The sequence below is a fragment of the Parasteatoda tepidariorum genome, chromosome 9 (assembly GCF_982258835.1).
Source record: "Parasteatoda tepidariorum strain Cologne lab strain chromosome 9, Ptep-v5.0, whole genome shotgun sequence".
NCBI classification, from domain to species: Eukaryota; Metazoa; Arthropoda; class Arachnida; order Araneae; family Theridiidae; genus Parasteatoda; species Parasteatoda tepidariorum.
In genome coordinates, this window is record NC_141763.1 from 71,035,146 (window position 1) to 71,054,799 (window position 19,654).

A 19,654-nucleotide genomic window follows, 5' to 3' on the forward strand; every position below is an offset into this window, starting at 1 on the left:
GTTCCATCCTCTGAGTTACCGCTGCTCCCCACCGATTTATCTTATAATCGTCGTTGAACAGCTGACCCAATGTTGAGCTTACTACTACTAAGGTTCAACTCTTTAGCCTTGTACTTTTGAACCTAATCCAGAAGACAAGGGAACTCTTATGTCAAAAGCTTTTCGTAAAAAGAGAAAAGAATAGAGAAGAAAAATACCGACGATTTCCTCTTCTCTTAAGATTTCAATTTCATTGCAATTTTTAAGTGCCGAGTACAAGAAATTATACAATTATTTTATTTCATTCCTTTGATTCAAACTAATAGAAAAGGACTTTTTATAAGAACATCTTTAAACATTTTACTTAAAGTTTTTTCTCTGATGGAAATTCATTTATTTATTTTGAAATTATAATTATAATTATAAGTTATAATTTTATTGACTGTATTTATTATTCTAATCGTCTTCATGTGTTTTAATTAGAATTATAAGTTTTTGAATTGTAGGTTATAATATATATTATAATATAATATAAATAATGAAATTTTCCACAAAGAAATATCTTAATTTGGATAAACTTTAAGTAAAACATTAATTATTTTAATTAATTAGTTCAAAAAGGATTTTCCTATTCCTGAAATGTTTATATTTATATAGATATAAAATGGAAATGTATAAATAAAATATTTAAAGGCTAAAATGTTCACACACCATTGAGCAAAATTGATTTTTTTTTCTACTTCTTTCTTTATACAGTAATAAGGTAATTTTTGTGTGCAAGCTTTACATGTATGATAGTTTTTTTTTAATCTTTATGTCTTATTGATGTTTTTTTTATGTAAAGAGCGAAAATACAAATTAAGTTATTACATTCAAACTGATTAATGTTTTTTTTTTCTATTTTTACCAATTTCCGGAGCCCAAACACGCATTTAATCCAACCTTAAATGAATTCTTTATAAGATGAAAAACGTACCCGTTCGTTTTTTCTTAGTCAAAACAAAATTTTTTTAAAAAAAAATTTCTTTTTTAAATTTAGAATTTTATTTCTCTCCACTTCTTTTAATACGTAAACATATTCCGCTTTCTATTTAATTATGAATTTTTGAATTTGATGGTTGAGTTTCGGATATAAAGAAATTTCTAAATACATGAACACAAAAAATAATAAGCATAAATTGGAAAAATCTTGAAAAACATATTAAATAAAAAATAAAAATTAAAGTCTTCAATATTTCGATTGGGGAAAGAAGGGCATTTTCTCGCCAATTCGGTGATTTTGTTTGAACAATCTAGAACTTTAGCTCACTAGATAGTCGGAAATTTGTCAAAATTTTGGTTTATGGCAATTTTTTTATATCAAATATTCTGTAACTTTTTTCAAGGCTCAAAAACAATTCGAACAGTAATTATCAATCACGAAGCTTTAATAAAGCTTCAATTCAAATGTGAGCATGGTAGCCAGTTAGAATGAGCTCAAAAACTTTAATAATTAGCAATAAATCCTTTTTTTATCAGTCAATAATATATAAGAATTTCTATTTTTATCAAGAACCGAGCTGAAACGGAGATTTTAGCTCTCTAGTCTCTCAGAAAGATGTACATAAATTAAATTAACGAAAAATTCAATTCGGAAAAAAATCCTCTATAAATTTTTATTGTACTTGCTACAAGATGATTGAAACTTGCATTTTTATCAAGCATGGAGCTCCAGTTACGATTTGAGTACACCATCATTGTAAAAAATTAAAAAAACGTTGTAAGAAATTTAAAATTAAAATTCGGGGTTTATTATTAGCAATTTAGCATTATTTTGATCAAGAAACACACAACTCATACATTAAAGATTTCTGGCAATTTCTTGAATTTAAATCAATTTTACAGTCTAAATTACAAGCGAACATTCAATTGGTTGATGAAATTAAAATTTTAAAATTGATATTTGGGGTTAATTATTAACGATTTAGCTTTCATTTTGTTCAAGAAACATACAACTAGTACATCAAAGATTTGTGGTAATTCCTTGTATTGAAATAAATGTTACGGCTTAAATTACTCGCGAACATTCAATTGGTTGGTGAAATTAGAAAATGTGTTTAAGACTATCCAGATAACTAAGTTACTCCAATAGGGTGATGACAAAAGAGTTCTTCAAGGTTTTACTTTCTTCCAACGAAGTCTTTATTACAGAAGAGTATATAACATTGTAACGAAGTTTTAGGAATTAAGGAAAGACCAAATTGAGTTTTGGAACTTGAAGACCACCGATGCGTAACTTATTGTCCTCGAATCGTTAAACGAGTTTAGAGGATTTTCCTTCTTCAAAAGTTTGACTCTTATTTCTGAAAGAAATAGTTCTTTTTTTTAATTAAACATTTAGAAACGAATTTCAATATTAGGATTATATGTTTTTTTGCTGGTATATATAAAGGAGATATTGATAAAAAATTGATTCATAAATATAGTTCCTTAATCACAAGTCAGTCGATTTCAAAGACATTTAGATTTTATTTCCTTATTTTATAAAAAAATGAACTAGATATTTAAAAATATTAGATCTATTATTTATGTTTACATTTTAACCATTTTTGAGAGCTTCTGATTATGCCTCCTATTTTGAATTGATTTAATTTTTTCTCCTTCTAAAATCAGATTTTTTTTGTGTACTTCTTTAAAACATTTCGAAACATAAATATTAGTACTACAGTATGAATCTTTTAAATATATATTTCTTAGTTGTTTGTGGAGTTTCTGTTCAAATACCAGATACTGTAGATATCATTAAAATCAATGAATAAAAAAGGGCTCACATTGGTTTTTATGTAAAAGGCAAGTAAATCAAAGAGTATTAAATAATTTCATGGTTGTAAATATTAAAATATGCTTTGACTATCTGACTATGAAAATTATATCAAAGTAATTAAAAAAAGTTATAGTTCTCATAAAAAAATAACCTTTAAAATATATAAATGATTTAAAAATCATACATTCAGAGATAAGTGCTTTTTAATAAGTTACCTAAATGGGGGGCCACTGAATCCGAAAATAGTTATGTGAAAGCTGTAAATTATTATAAATGCCCTTGATTACCATTGAGATCTGACGTTTGCTCCTTCCTTCGAGGACAGGTTTAGCGGAAATTTTGAACTTACTGAAAATCAGAAGAGTCAAAAATGGAATAGCGTAAGCATTCTATATTGCTATATTATTAGTTTTTAATTATTTTGTCATGATTAATAAAATGTCATCAAGCCCAAATCGATAGGACTAATAGTTCAAATGCTATAACGTTAAGTTACGTTATTACGTTAGGGATTACGTTAGTGAGGAGTATAAAAAGTACAGTAAGACTAAGTTTAAGTATCAGAATCTCTTACCTGAGAAAGTGATTATATTTTATTTTTTTACGAAAAATGAAATTTATTCAAACGAATCTGAATAAATTTACAGATTTTTAGTTATTTTAAAATATTGTGAGCTTACGATGCACCTTTGGATGGAGTACTAAATAGTTAGTTAATTATTATTATGATTCATTCGTTTGTATTAGGTCTGCTTTATATTGCAATAATTCAATAACTTTTGAATTTTCACTCCTACAGTACCAAGGTACGGCAGGCACAGAGAAGTATAGCCTAATATACATATTGTTGTTTGCACTACCAAAAAAAAAAAAAAAAAAAATAGTGCGTGGAGTCCCTCCGCGCGGAAGAAGTTAAACTTCGCAACCTGCGACGTTAATTGTAGAAGAATCAGCAGTCGTAGAAGGATCACTAGTTCTATTCAACTACTCTTTTTCCTGCTCCGCTCCCTTCCGTGCTCTGTAATCACGGTAATATTGTGCATTTTTCCCTCGTGGACCTCTTGAACCAGTGGAAGTGCTTGTGGTTTTATTATTATACATTTTCAAAAGAGAAAACCCAACAACCAATTGATATTCACAAGAGACGTACTTTGATGCCAGAATTTGGCATTACATATTTATTTCCTATCTTTTTAAAATATCCTTCATTAATTAAACTTATTTTTATTAATAGAATTATATTTAAAATAAATCAAAAACTTAATCTTTTTAAACGAACATAAAATATTTATTTCTTCTCTTCCAGATCAATGTAACGGATACTTTCTTTTTATTTCATTATTATGCAGACATATTAATTCACTGTCACCTCTAATCGAAAACAAAAATCTATTTATAACTTTTTATTCTAATTTTCCAACGACTAAATGTTTCGGTTGCATGGTTATAATAATTCACATAAATTTGTTGGCGACTCGTGATCGCCAAGGTGTTCTTTTTTAACCCATGTAGATATGCTAGTTGGCTTTGTTTTTGGCTATGATATACGGTGATAAATCGCCACCAATTTTGGATCTCCTGCCCATACTTTCTCTGTCCGTTGAGAATAAATATATTCACTTTGAATTTCTAAATTGGTGAGGCTGGGACCCCCTCGGGGGGGCCTCCCAGTCTCAATTTTCTAACGGTCAGAAATGTTGTTCTGGCTCTATGATCTCTCAATAGAGAGTATTATTATTTCATCCCTTTAAGGGATTTCTTATTTTTATGAAGAAATGGCCATTTTCTAATTTACAAATTATGCTTAATAAAATCTAAATTTACATTCAACGATTTGTACATTATTTCCTGGAAACTCAACTGTTATATTCATTCATTAATGGCCTAAATGAACATTCATATATTGCACTATACAACGATACGGCTAATGACGGAGAAGCGAAGTTATCCTTCATCATACGTACCTTGACATAATCTTAAATCAGTCGCATTGTCTGTGGGATTGTTTTCACTCACTTTTTACAATTGTAATCCACTAAATTTTAAAATAAAAAATACTACCCTATTAAATTATATGTGTATCAAATCAAACTAAAAAAATATTTATAGAAAAGCAATTCGCGATCGCAACGCTCGAGTATGCCGTCTAGCGGGAGCCTGTAAATATCAAACATTAATTTATCACGTTTTCATTTAGTTCCATCGAAATCATTGACAGAATCAGACGCCATTTTTAGCAGCAAATAAGAAACAAAATTTCCCTGAGATAAAGGCTGAAGAACTTGAAAAAAATCTCCAGAATATTAGTAAATCTTTCAGAAACAGAGCACGCCAAACATTTGAAGAAAAATTCCTCAATAATTTTTAATTTCTATTATCAACAAACTTGCAACTGATGACTTCCGATTTCGGATACTGTTACAGATGTGTGTATTAAGGTAAAATGCATTTCTTCTGTCTTCAATTCATTACGAATTAAAGTGAAGTCAACATTGCTTTTGTCATTCCAGTGAATAAATATGAATTCAGAACATACAGAATTGTAATAGTCATAACATATTCTTCTTCGTTATAGAATAGTATATATTTTCCATATAATTCGGAAAACAACAATAAAAGTTTTTCCAAGTTACTTGAAATAGTGCCATTTGTGCTGATTCTTAATTAATTTTAATCGTTTTCTTGGTAAGTATTTTTTAGTTTTAAAAGAATAAGTTCAACTAGAATTTAGCTATTCTGTTTTTAGCTACATATTCAAATTCATATCAATTATAAAGTTTTGCTGTGTTGTATGTTATCTAAAAGTAATGAAGGGATAAACTATGTATCTATTATTTGAGAATAAAGTTTTCAAACAAGAAACTTATCATTTTGGAATTCTCCGGGAATTATAAATCAGGTAAGTGCAATGATTTTTACAATAAAAAATTTGCCTGTAAATATTTTTTTTTTCATTTGATGATGGTTCTCTACAGAATGGTTTTTTATGTCTGATTAAGAACTATAAGAATAATTAAAAAAGGAACAATATGAAAGTTTTTATTTCAAAGTAAAGAATTCTTAAAATCGTTTTTTTTTATCCTAAGAATTCTTTATTTTCCGTTTTTTAGTTTATAATTTTTTGATAAAAATTGTTCTCAAAATACTTTTTTTGAAAAATTAAATGGTATAACATTATGTGCTTATGTATACTTCTTGTATATTCCAATGTTTGAAGTAATATGATTCAGAAAAGTATGGAATAAAAATTCGGTACTTACGTATTAATGCCACCGCCGCTACAGATTTGGCGGTTTTTAAGTGCCGCTAATCTACACTTAAAATTTTTGCGACAGTTCATAAAATAAAACACTTTATTTAAAATCAAAATAGTCAATCGGATTTCGGTGGAAAATGAGCCGATACAGAGTTTAGCATAGATTCAAAACAGTCATATCGCCATATGAACTCTGATAAATAAGATTCAAATTAAATAACATTTCCAAAACGTACGTTTACCAAGATAAAGTTTTATGTTGTGGGAATTGGTACATTTTCGTTTTTTTGGTAAAATATTTCCCTCCTGAAAAAATAAAATTGCATCTTGTTTTGTTTTTGGCAAATCCCAAAGACGAATTTTTGTAGCACTAAAAATGGCGACAAAAAAGAATTGTTTTTTTTTTGTTTTTGTTCGTCAGCATTCTTTATTTTACGTTTCTTAGTTTCTAAATAATGATTTTTATTGAAACTTGAAATTTTTTGATAAAAATTGTTATCAAAAAACTTTGTTTATAAAATTAAATTTCATAAAATTAAAAGGCTTATGTATACTTTTTATTCATTTTAATTTTTGAAGTAATATGATTCTTAAAACTATAGAATGTAAAGTTTAAATGGGCCTTTCATGTTATATCATTAAATTTAGTAAAACTATTTCTCGGGCATTAGGTTTTAACTCTTATAAGAATATACATATTTTTTTCTGTTATTGTACAAATATTTTTCCGATGTGTTTTGGATATTCCTTCTCTAATAAAAAGAGATACCATTTTGTTTTCGTTTACATAAGAAAGAATATCAAGCATTTTTCTTTTTCAAATTTAATTAGCCACAATAAAGAAGGAACGTTGCAATGCTACGTGCTACATTAACGACGTCTCTAGAGTAACTGAATGACTGTTCATATAGAAATCGCAGGTATTAGTCTCATACAACAACGCCCCCTATAGTTCGTTGCGATCTCGAATACTCTTATGACTCTTATTATTTTTATGCTAGTGAGAACCAAAACAATATGGAAATGAATGAGAGAAAACTGGATCCTACCACGTGATTTCCCGGCCAATAAAAATGTAGCGTTAAACGTTTAACGCAACTTTGTTGGAAGTCGCATAAGAAGTATAACTTCAAAAACAAGAAAAAAAAACAAGGATACTCATATTGAGCTGTGACTCGCAAAGATGCAAACTTTTGCAGCAAAGTGAAACTTGTATTTTTTTATATGTCGCGGAAAAACCATTCTTAATTTCTTGCTGCATTTTGATTTCTAAATTTTATTTCATTCTATTATAGTAAAATATTTTTCTCTTTTTGTGCTCTTGGTGGAAAAATAACCACCTATTCTGTGTTAATAAAAATAAATGATATTATTTTGAAGTCAATGTAAAAATAAAGTCCTGAAAATATTGTAATATTTTTCACCACCAATGGCTCTTTCATTACCATGTGTCTGTAATAAAACCTTCCGTCTTTTTTCGAAACCTGAAAAATTCTAACATATCTCAATGAAATTCAATGATTCTCAATGAATATTCATTTAGAACTTATTATTTTTGTACAATTAGACTCTTAGAAATACATTTTGACACATTTTTGACGATTTCGTTAATTATTACACAACTATTTCGTCACAGAATAACGTGAAATTTGACAAAATGAAATTTTTCAAAAATTAGAGAAAACTGTGTGGTATTTCAGGGCATCATTGAAGTTATTCAACAAATATAATTAAAATTTAAAGCTGTTTACACTGTTTTACGCTATTGTCTAGGGTATTGTCTTGTGTATTGCGTTATTGTCTGCTTTTTTCCCTCTAAACTGTAAAAAAATTCCTGATGAAATTACAGTAAAAATTATGAGACCCTGAGTGCAACGCCCTTAAAATCCATTTTTACCGCAAAATTTTACATCGCAAATTTTTGCAGTAATATTTATTTAATAACAGTAATATTACAGTTTTACGATAAAATTATTGTTTATTAGATTTTTTTTCTGGTAAATTTCATGTTAAAAATGAGTTTAAAGGTAATGAGTACTGACACCCTGAGTGCCGGTACTTTTTACCGCAATTTGAAGCAGAGTTTGTTTCTGTTTGCTTTTTGGCCATGTTTGAGTGCTTCGACTAGTTTTATTTTATGCAATACATTCGAATCAATAGTGTAATTGATTTGTTGCATTGATCTTAATATTTTAACAACCTATTTTTTTATTAATATTTTTAATTTTTTTAAGTTATCAAAAAAGGGAATGTAGTAGGGTTTTTTAAACAGTGTATTCTGATAAGAAATGTTAAAATGTGGATTGTATTGTAAAATTTATTTGCAATATAAATAAGTTCTCTTCATATTTGGAGAAAAAATTCACATTAATTTAAATCAGTTTAATTTTCCACTTCATTTAATAGATCATTTAACAGCAGATTATTCTTGTCACAAAATGTAATTTTCAAAATAAACTCACAATTTTTCAAGACTTGGAAAAGGTTTTCAAAAACACTAAACCTTACTTTCCAACAACTCTATGTACGAGAAACCCATAAAAAATTTGATTCTCAAAATCCGTAAAAATTATAGTATGGATTTACTTCGTAGTTGTTTATTTATCTAAGAAGTTTCGAATATTTTTAAAACACTCTATTCTTAAACTATTGCGCAGCTTTCAAATATTTTTTTACCCAATATCTTCCTTTATAATGCATTATTCTGACTAAGAAATAAGAAATTTGTATACGAAGGAAGGATTTGTGGGAAGAGTGCCTGTCAAATATACTTAAACATTGTGAAAATTCTTTAGGTATTTTAAAAGAAGAAAGCCAGATTTTAAAGGAAGTAGATTTAAAGATGATACATTTGTATTTGAATAGAGTTTCTGAAAAAAAGTGCCTGTCAGACCTACTTATATAATCTTAAAACTATTTTTGCGTTATAAAGAGGATACTTTTTAATGCGTCTGGCTATTTATTTAAAAACCACCTACTTTTTTGCTAGAAAATATATCTAAAAAAATATGTATTGAAAATATTATATGAAAAAAGAAGTATTATTTTCAATTACTGAGGTTTTTTCGTTTAATTTAGTTGGAAATGAAGATATTAAAGATTTTATTGTTGAAAGTGCTACTTCAAAAATGTACCTAAAGATAAAATTTCATTCATAATTTTAAACGAAGTAAGCCAGATTTAAAAAGAGGTGAATTTAAATAAGGTACATTTGTATTTGAATAGAATTTTTATAATAGTACCTGCCTGACCAACTTACATAATTATAACACTTTTTTGTGATTAAAAAAGGGTACAATTTTAATGTGATTGATTATTTAAAGCATGTTATAAAGCATTTTAAAGTTAGAACTTTGCATAAAAACACATGAAGTTGATTAGAAAAATAAGTAGATTGATTGAAAGAGAAAAACGACTTAGGAAAATTATGAGGTTATAAAGAAAAGGTGGAATACGTTAAGCAGCATATTTATTATTAAGCGCATAAAAATGTCATAATAAAATTAATTTTTCTCTTTTAAATGTTAATTACTTACTTCATAACACAAAAGGCTATAAATTTATAAAAACGCTCTAAATTAAAAAGAAGGCTATATATATTAATAAAGGCTATAAAGCTTGTTGGTCTCAAGAAATTATGTAAAGAAATAATATGATTAAACGAATACATGATGCTTTTATTATACCTAAAAATAACTACCAATAAAGCCTGTTTCGTTCGTTTTGTTCTGAATTTTCGTTTCATTCATTCATCCTATTGCTTAAAATAACTTTCAACAAAGCTGAGTGAATAAACCAGCTGCGCATGCGTCTAACAAGTTTTCAAGCAAATGATAAAATGACAAGAAAGGGCAATTCCGATAGTTTAATTAGTTTTGTTTTGGAATCATTATATCGTTCGAATTCATTGCTTTTCTAATGTGGTGCTAAGTTAAACTATATTATGGTACTTTTCAAACATGATTACATGATAGTATAATACAACTCGAACTGAATCATGGTTCAATTCATTACCTCATAAAATTTGTAACGTATTATGCATCAAGGTAGTACAACACCGAGAAAATTATATACTCAAAACTGCGAGGAATATTATAAAATTTATCATTTTTTAGCTCTATGGGAATACCAAAAAAAAAACAGAAATTTTTACAGAAGCACTTTGTTAATGATTAACAAAAATATGGTTATATTATCTGAGGTAAAGTTTGCTTAGTGCAGCAAAATTTGGTAATTTAATCATGATACCTTAGAGCAGTGCTTTCCAAACTTTTTGTACCTGCGCCCCCCTCTTTGGAAAAAAAATTTGTTGTGCCCCCCTTAATTTTTCTAACAATCCAATTTCATAAACACTCATCTGATATTGTAATTTATTTAATGGGCTACAAAATAATATACAATATTATGTATAAAAATACTATTTTAAGAAATAATAATATAATGTAATAAAAACAAATCTTACAAAAGTACAAAAAATAGAATTCAACATTAATACAACATTATTAAAATTTAATGTGAAGGGTGAGCTTGTTTTTCAGCACAAATTTTGTCAAACCGTGGTATCATTGAAGATATCGCGGTTCTCAGTTCCTTTTCAATCTTTAAGCAGGATCGATACTTTGTCTTTAAGACAGCTACTGCAGAAAACCCAGTTTCACATAAGTAAGATGTTACAAAGGGCAATAAAATTTCTAAAGCTTTATTTGTTAAAGTAGGAAACTCGTCCTTTACTCGTAACCAAAACGTGACAATATTATTTTCGTGTTGAAACATCTGCTTTAATGTGCTGTCACTAGATAAGTCAATTATCATTTCCTGCTCTGCTGTCGTAAGGCCAAAATCATCATATTTTTCAATCACAAACGGGTTTCTAATCCATTCATATTTGGACATGTCAAGATCTTTAAAGTAAAACGAGAATTGCTCCCTTAAACTGGTCAAGTGTTTATTAATAAGAACTTTACTTTCTTCTATTTCATCTGCAAGACAGGTAATTTTAAAAGTGGGAAACATGTCAAAGTTATTATTTTTCAAACTTATTATCCACAGTTCCAATTTTCTCATAAATGCAGTAACCTTGTCTTTCTGGACAAAAGCATGAATTTGAGGCCCTTGCATTGATTTATTTAAAGTACTGAGTCTTTGAAAAATATCCACTAAATACGCAAGTTTTACAAGGAATTTCGTGTCATAAAACAAGTTTGCTTCATCTCTATTATTATCAGTAAGGAATATGGCGATCTCTTCTTTTAGCTCAAACACCCTTTGAAGTACTTTGGAACGAGAAAGCCAACGTGCCTCACAATAATATAGAAGTGGTGTATATTCTGAACCCATGTCATTACATAATTTTGCGAAAAGCCTTCCTCTTAATGGGCTATTTTTGATAAAATTTACAACTCTTATAATAACTTGAAATACTGTTAGTAAATCTTCACCCATATCTCTTGAAACAAGTGATTGTCTATGAATCATGCAATGCGTCCAACTTGCCCGAGGAGCCACCTTTCGAACTAGTGCCTGTAGACCAGCGTTTTTTCCTGCCATAGATGGAGCTCCATCTGTGCATAGTCCAACACAGTTCTCCCACAGAATGTTATATTCATTGAAAAATTTATCAATCATATTAAAAACTTCACTTGCTGTAGTATTGCCTTCAATAGGCTTACAGAATAACATGTCTTCTCTAACATCAGTTTCCACAACATATCTTACATATGTAATCAAGTGTGCATCCTTAAGAACATCTGTAGCCTCATCTACTTGCAACGCGAAAGAAGATAGTTTTACTTTTTCTATTAATTGATCGCAAAGATCTTCAGATATATCGGATATTCGTCTTCCCACCGTATTATCTGCAAGTGGAATGATTTTAAGTTGATCAGCATATGATTCACCTAGCATCGTAGCTACCATGTCAATAGCTGCAGGTAGCACTAAAGTTTCTCCTATTACATGGGGTTTTTTTGCATTTAGCAATTCTATAAGAAACCTTATAAGACGCAAGCAATGCTTTTTGTGTAACAGACATGGTCTTTGAAAACATTTCTTTTTGTTTATTTAAATTCTCCAATTTTCTTTGGAAAAATTCTATTGTCTTGCCAACGTGATCTGCATGTACGTTTTCGAGATGCCGTTTTAATTTATTTAGTTTCATGCTGTCTGAGGCCAAAGTATTCAGACACAGCAAACACATTGGTCGTTCTTGGCCATTAATGACTTTACATGTAAATCCAAATGATAAGTACATTGGATCATATTTTCTACATTTAGGTTTACTATTTTGCGAAGATGTTCCGCTATTTTCGTTACCTCTTCTTTTGCCGTCTGCTTCTGCTTCATTCAATTTTCTTTTCAACCCAGTTACGTATTTATCCATCTAAAAGGGTTATTATTTTAAATCAAATAAAAATACTTTATAACAGTTTTGAAATTTACCTCAATATTAATTTAGAAGTGTACCAAAGCGAGTTTGTAGAGTTTGTAGACAATCTGCGTGCAAACGGTCGAGTTTAACCAACGTTTCTTAACGAAATGCCGCGTGTCTGCTCTCGTCTGGGCGCACGCATCCAGTTATAGTCGCGTCGTCCGAGTTTGAAAAACCCCGCAGTCGCGCGCAATTGATGATAGTTCCACACCAGATGTAATGAGCGCTAACGTCGTCGAATTAACGACGGTCTTGGCTCATAAGCCTTGTCGGGGCCTGCTGCCTGCTTCTGTTTACTGAAGTTTGGCGGGAGTAACCCCGAGAATACCCGGGATGATCCCGAATGCTTGTCTAGTGTTTCCTCGCGCTCGGCTCCAAACGGGAAAGCAAGATGTTTTCGTTCCAGCAAGAGTATGGATGAATTTTTTAGCATTTATACCCGAGAAATTCGCGGCGAGGATTGTGGATTACGTATAACCGTCTTTCTGATTAATTTTTTGACACCTATTCGACTTTTTTGGTTTGTATTCGAAAGTGATATTTTGGAATCAGCTGCGTGCCCCCCCTGCAACAGTCTCGCGCCCCCCTAGGGGGGCGCGCCCCACAGTTTGGAACACACTGCCTTAGAGCATGGCATAAAAGCTATTTCTTCGGTTAAATTCATTTTCAGCTTTATATTTACTAAATATGTGGTAATAAGAAATATAAATTTGAAAACCACAATTCTCGATGAGCCGTTACCATATGAACAGAAAATTTATCAAATAAATGGTTTAAATATCATATATTTGGCAGTAATAACCTCAATTTTTTTTTACCAAAAATGTCTTTACAGTAAGGATTTCTTTTTCGCTCAGTATGATATCAAATAAAAGCCAATTTAGAGCTGTTCGGAGCCAAGCGGAGCATTTTTCTGAGAGGAACATTTTTCGGAGCCGAGAATTTTTCAACGTTGAACAATTGAGATCATACAAACAATTCTTCATATTTCCATTTTTTTATGAAGATTATTGAATTTCTTTATGGTATATCTCTTTTTTTTCTTTATCTTTGTAAGCTTTAAAGCCTTTTTTGCATACCTAATTAAAACATTTCATTTTCGTTTTTTATATTAATAAAAATTAAAATTCTTCCTTTACTGAAGTTTTAGGGGTTTGATCTGGCTTTCAACTATTTGTAATATACTTATGCAATATTGGTCATACCATTGATCCGGTTAAATTTACTTTTTAATTTTAAATTCGTTACTATTTGTGCAGTTATAATAAACTATAATTTTGAAAACCAGAATTTCCGGTAAGCCGTAACTATATGCATGGTTTAAATTCCGTATATTTTGGTTTCCTTGGTAGAATTGTGAGATTCTTTTTTTTTTTTTGAATAATTTTGATTATACATTCTATTCTTTACATTTCCAATTTTTTTAATAACATGTAGATTGTATAATTTTCTATGGTATATCTTTTATATCTCTTTTTTTCTTTATTTTTATAGGCTTTAAAATCTTTTTATGCATAATTAAAACATTTCAGTTTCGTTTCTGATATTTATAAAAATTAAAATTCTTCCTTCACTACAGTTTTTGAGGTTTGATCTGGTTCTCAATCATTCGTAATATACTTGGGTACCATACTTAACCACCATTAGTCAAACCATTTATTCGGTTAAATTTACTTTTCAATTTTATATTCTTTACTATTTGTGTAGTTATAATGAACTATAATTTCGAAAACCAGAATTTCCCATAAACTCTAAACTATAACATTTTGATTTCAATAGCAGAATTTCTTTACTAAATATGACGATAAATTTCCTTCAAATTATTTTCTTCAGTGAATAAATTTGTAAATTACTAAATAGCTGAAAGGCGGCACTCGCAACCAGAATATTTTTTTTACTCATAATAATCATTTTACTAAACTTACGGTACTATACTTAACTACCATTGGTCAAACCATTTATTCGGTTAAATTTAATTTTCAATTTTATATTCTTTACTATTTGTGTAGTTATAATAAACTATAATTTCGAAAACCAGAATTTCCCATAAACTCTAAACTATAACATTTTGATTTCATTAGCAGAATTTCTTTACTAAGTATAACGATAAATTTTCACAGAATTATTTTCTTCTGTGAATATATTTGTAAATTACTAAGTAGCTGAAAGGCGGCACTGGCAACCAGAATATTTTTTTTACTCATAATAATCCTTTTACTAAACAAACTTCAAAATTCATTGCATTCGTTTCGATTGCCAGAGTAAATTGACAAACAGAAGTGGAAGACCTAAAATCCATTACAGTGAAGAGCAAATCCAGAAGCTGTCTCACTAATCAAAGGATCTCTAAACTTCAACACTTCAAGAGCATCCGTGCGATATGGACGTTGCGTAAAGATCAATGGAGTGGTCATCCTCATCACTTCAAATGCGTGGAAAAGATCTTTGGACAGAAGCCAAAAGGAGTTCCCAAACAAGGCGTTGTCCTCAAATCTCTTCAATAGAGTGGAGGGTGTTGAATGGAACGGCGTTGTCTCCCTGAAAGCCCTGAACCGAGAAAAGATAGATAAAGTGTGATGAAAAGTGAATATGTACTTTCCGTATTCTGTGAATGAGAATGGAACCATGCTGCATTCATTTGAGAGATGTTCTATTATTTGGTTGGTGTTATTAGCTATGTATGATTTATATGTAGTTTGTTATGAAAGGATTTGCAGCTATTCATGAATGTAACACGTTCGCAATTCATTATGCTTATGAGAAAACTGAATTTGAAGAGCTGGAAAATGATAAATTAAGAAGAGATAAATAAAATTATGATAATAGTTACATGTTTCACTCTCTGAAAAATTGGTTCAACGTGGAACCATAATATTGGTACCTTAAACCAAAATAAGATTCAAATTGATCAATTACACTAAGAAATAGAACGGTTAAAAGTATCCACACGCTGAAACCAAAAACTATAAGCTGAAGCTATAAACTAAAACTAAAAACTAAAACTATAAACTAAAACTATAAACTAAAACTATAAACTAAAACTATAAACTAAAACTATAAACTAAAACTATAAACTGAAACTATAAACTAAAACTATAAGCTAAAACTATAAGCGAAAACTATAAACGAAAACTATAAAAGGAAACTATAAACGAAAACTCTAAACGAAAACTTTAGACAAACTATAAACTTAGTTATATGGTTAAATTTGCCGTGTTTCTGGTTGTATGGGAACACCAAAAAAATGCCAAGTTTTACAGAAAAATAATATTCTAGTCTTGTCCTACAAAATTCCTGTAATGTCCATTCATTGAGAGTTTCAAAACAGAAGAGTTTTAATTTTAAATGATTAAAGAAACAGGGAAAACTAATTTTATCATTATATTTACTTATAATTATTGCACGTAAAATAATAGTAAGATTCATTCATAAATATTACTTTTAAGCTATAAAATTGCTGATAAAAAAGTGTTTTGAGTAAAAACTTAACCATTTTATGTCTTCTTTAACTCGTCTTTAACCATTTTATGTCTTCTTTTTTTTCTGAAACGTAAAGTGAGTTTATTGTGCCCAATCTATCAGCCTTGAAGAGTTATGATCTATATTAGAATTACTGTTACCAATGCATCCCTGCTTTTTTTTAACCAAACCAGAAAGGTAAAAACACAGGAAGATAAGGGGTCAAGAATTGGTTCAAACTCGTCTTTGGGAACGACTTTTTTCAAGGAAACTAATGCATTCTGCTTTGCAGGTAGTGGAAAATACAAAACTCTTCCAAGATCAGCCTGAAATCAAGAGGATTCTAATCTCTAAGGATGACTTGCATCAGCACTGTGGTCGGTTCGAGTCGAGAACAATATATGAATTGACCAGCTATCATCAGTATACAAATCAGGAATCTCATTGGAAGACGAGAGCTCTGTTCCTTAAAAAAAATTGAAAAAATACCGGTTTATAACATTAATCGTTATTTACAAAGAAAAAAACCCATTGACGTGATGATTTATCGATTTGTATGATTCACTAATACATCGATTTGTTGATAGAAATCCTATTTTTCATAGTTATTTCTCTCTTTTATTCACTTGACAAAATCTAAAAATGCTTATTGGCGAAACATAAATTGATTAAAACTTCAGTTGTGAAACGTTCTCTTCTCTCTTTCAAAATAATATGTGTTTTAAAAACCTATTATAATGTATTTTTATTTCATTGAATTGCTTAATTTTTAATAAAACTGACTGTTGATTTAGTATAATCTCTTACGCTTTTAGAGTTTAACGTTTCTGGATTACTATTGCAAATACATTTAAGAACTACTTACAATTTTCGTGTATGTATAAATTAATTTAAAAATATTAAGCAATGAAAAGTCTAATGAAAGTATTTGAATTTAATCAATTCATATTGAAAACACTTTAAGTTCTGCGTTTTCAAGCAGCTAGTTTTTGAATGAAATTTCGATGTTTCATAAACAACTTCTTGATATTTATTTAATTTCTTAATATGCTTTTATTTTAAAAATATTTTTCATATTTTGTTGAGTTTAACTTTTTCATAATTTTTACACTATATTATCGTAGAAAGGTAAACATGATTCTTTAATGCAGCTGAAAACACTATAGCATCGCACAGTTTAAAAATAATACTTAATGCAATTTAACTGAGAAAAATAAACTGAGCAGTCTCTTTTATGAATAATTAAAAAATAAATTTCTTTTATTTTAAAGAAAATTAAGTTTAGTTTTTGAGAGGAAATATTGTTTATGATACTGAAGCAAATATGGTGCGAACATTACACACACATATTTTTTTATAACCTAAAATAATTAAAAAAAACGACAAAGTTTATGCAAGAAGTTATTTTTGCATTCGAAACCTGAACTCAGTATGAAAAATGACCACATATCTTGAATATAAAATTTTCAGATTTTTTAAGATTAACTACAGTTTTGATACAAAAAAGTAAATATTTAAATCTTCATTCGCCAATTTTTTTTGTTTTAAAACATAATTATTTATGACTCAATTCTGTTTTCTTTATTGGCGTTATTTATGATTTTGCTACTACATTATACGATTACATTAGAAACTTATGAAATTTAAGAAATGCATTTAAAATTAACTACGCCTTATATTTTTCTTGAATTTATCATTTATCACAACCTCTTCTCTTTCTTTCTTTCAAGAAACAGCGAAAAGATGTCTAAGATATGAAATCTATTCATAAATCCATTAAAATGAGAATCACGAAACTGAAAATAGGAAACTTCATCTTTTATCTACAGTGGTCCTTCATACTTTAAAAACATGATTCAGACTTAAGAATGTTTGCAGCAAGAACATTTCATCTCATAGAAAAATAGCTCACGTGAAAGAATACTGTGTCTTTGGTTTGCACACAGATAAACTGAATACGTAAACATTGAAGAACAAAGAATAGTACGATTTTGGACCTAAGAAAAATCGATAGAATTTTAGAAGTCCGAACAATCCGTCATTTTCTTCAGAAAAATACATTTTCTTCGTTATTGTTATAATTTATTTATTTACAGGAGAGGAATTTTAGGAAAGCAAGATCTGTGTGTCATATGATTTACTCCTTTTCTTTACTTTATTACTGTGATTAAAAGCTTTGATAAATAATTAACCAGTTTCTACTCTACTACTGGAACATGTAAAAACGACACTTTTTTTTCAAGGAGCGAATCCTGATCTGGCTTAAATAGCGCACCACTGCAATTATACCATTTTCTTTTCAATGAGGTGAACCGGGTTCGAATTCCGGCGATAGCTGGTCTATACGAATTCCACATCCGGCTCACACCGATCACAGTAAGGAATGGACGTAAAATATCCTCAGTGGTAGACGGATCATAAGACGGATCATCCCCTTGCCGCTAGTCTAACCGTAAGAAGTTTTCGTGGCTTTTCTCTCCATGTAACGCAATTGTGGTTTAGTTCCATCAAAAAGTCTACCACAAAGGCAAATTTCTCTTTATTTGATACAGGAGTTCCCTTGTCTTCCGGATTTGGTTCAAAATTACAAGGCTACGTAGATGAACATTTGAAGTCGTTAACCCAAAATTTAGGTCGGCTGTTTAACGACGGTAATAAAAAAAGTAACAAAAATCCAATCTTTATTCTTTTTTTTAATGTAAAGCAAAAAAAAAACGCAATTAATTAAGAACTCTAAATATAGACTGAAGCAACAAAATATGGCCAAAACTCCCAGCATATAGTAACATTAACCGTGTTTCTTGCTCTATGGGAACACCAACAAGTTCGAAAAGACGAAATATTTAGAAAAATGTAACAGAGAGACTAAATAATAAATTGTAGAGTAAATAATAAATTGTACACTAAATAATAAATTGTAGACTAAATAATAAATTGTAGAGTAAGTAATAAATTGTACACTAAATAATAAATTGTAGACTAAATAATAAATTGTAGACTAAATAATAAATTGTAGACTAAATAATAAATTGTAGACTAAATAATAAATTGTAGACTAAATAATAAATTGTATAGTGAATTCACATCCAAATCTGTTTTCTTTTATTATTGCTTGAGGGTTCCACTGTGACTAGAAGGAAAAGTAACATTTAAAGCACGTCACATATCGATCACGTCACAGCGGTACATCCTAAAGTATTAAGCGTTCATATTTAAATGAGTAACAAATGGTAATTTTAGTAGATATTGAATTCTGATTTGTAATTCAAAACATTTTTTTTTAATAATGGACACAATCATTTTTCGAAAGTGCGTTACGAAAGTGCAATTTTCGTTTGAAAAGAGAGCACCGCAAGGATGAAAGTACGTTTTAGTTCAGAACCCCACGGATAGATGGCAGCACTTTTGTGAAGACACTTTCTCAATTTAGACAAAGATCTGAAGAATACCAAAGGACTTTAGATTCCGCAGGTTTTTTGAGCGCGTATATGGCAACTAGATTTATTCATTTTAGAATTAAATTTTTGTTATGTTATATACTGATTAAAATGCACCATACTGAAAAATAAGACCATTTGTACGATATAGAAGATTTTAGTTGATTTTGATGCTGTATCATTTCATTTGGTTGGCAACTAATAATTAAAAGATTCAATATCGTCTTTTGCAATTATTCAAGTTATTAAATCTCCGCTTTAAATCGCTGAGGGAGATTTTCAGTAACATGTAG

At 29.3% G+C, this 19,654-nt stretch overlaps 1 protein-coding gene across 1 annotated transcript; it reads right to left on the bottom strand.

Moving 5' to 3' along the window:
• Positions 1–10,547: 10,547 nt before the first annotated feature.
• LOC147804244 (SCAN domain-containing protein 3-like) lies at positions 10,548–11,954 on the bottom strand. The gene has a single exon (XM_087151468.1). It carries the CDS (start codon positions 11,952–11,954, stop codon positions 10,548–10,550), a length of 1,407 nt encoding a protein of 468 aa, XP_087007594.1.
• Between the last annotated feature and the right edge of the window lie 7,700 nt (positions 11,955–19,654).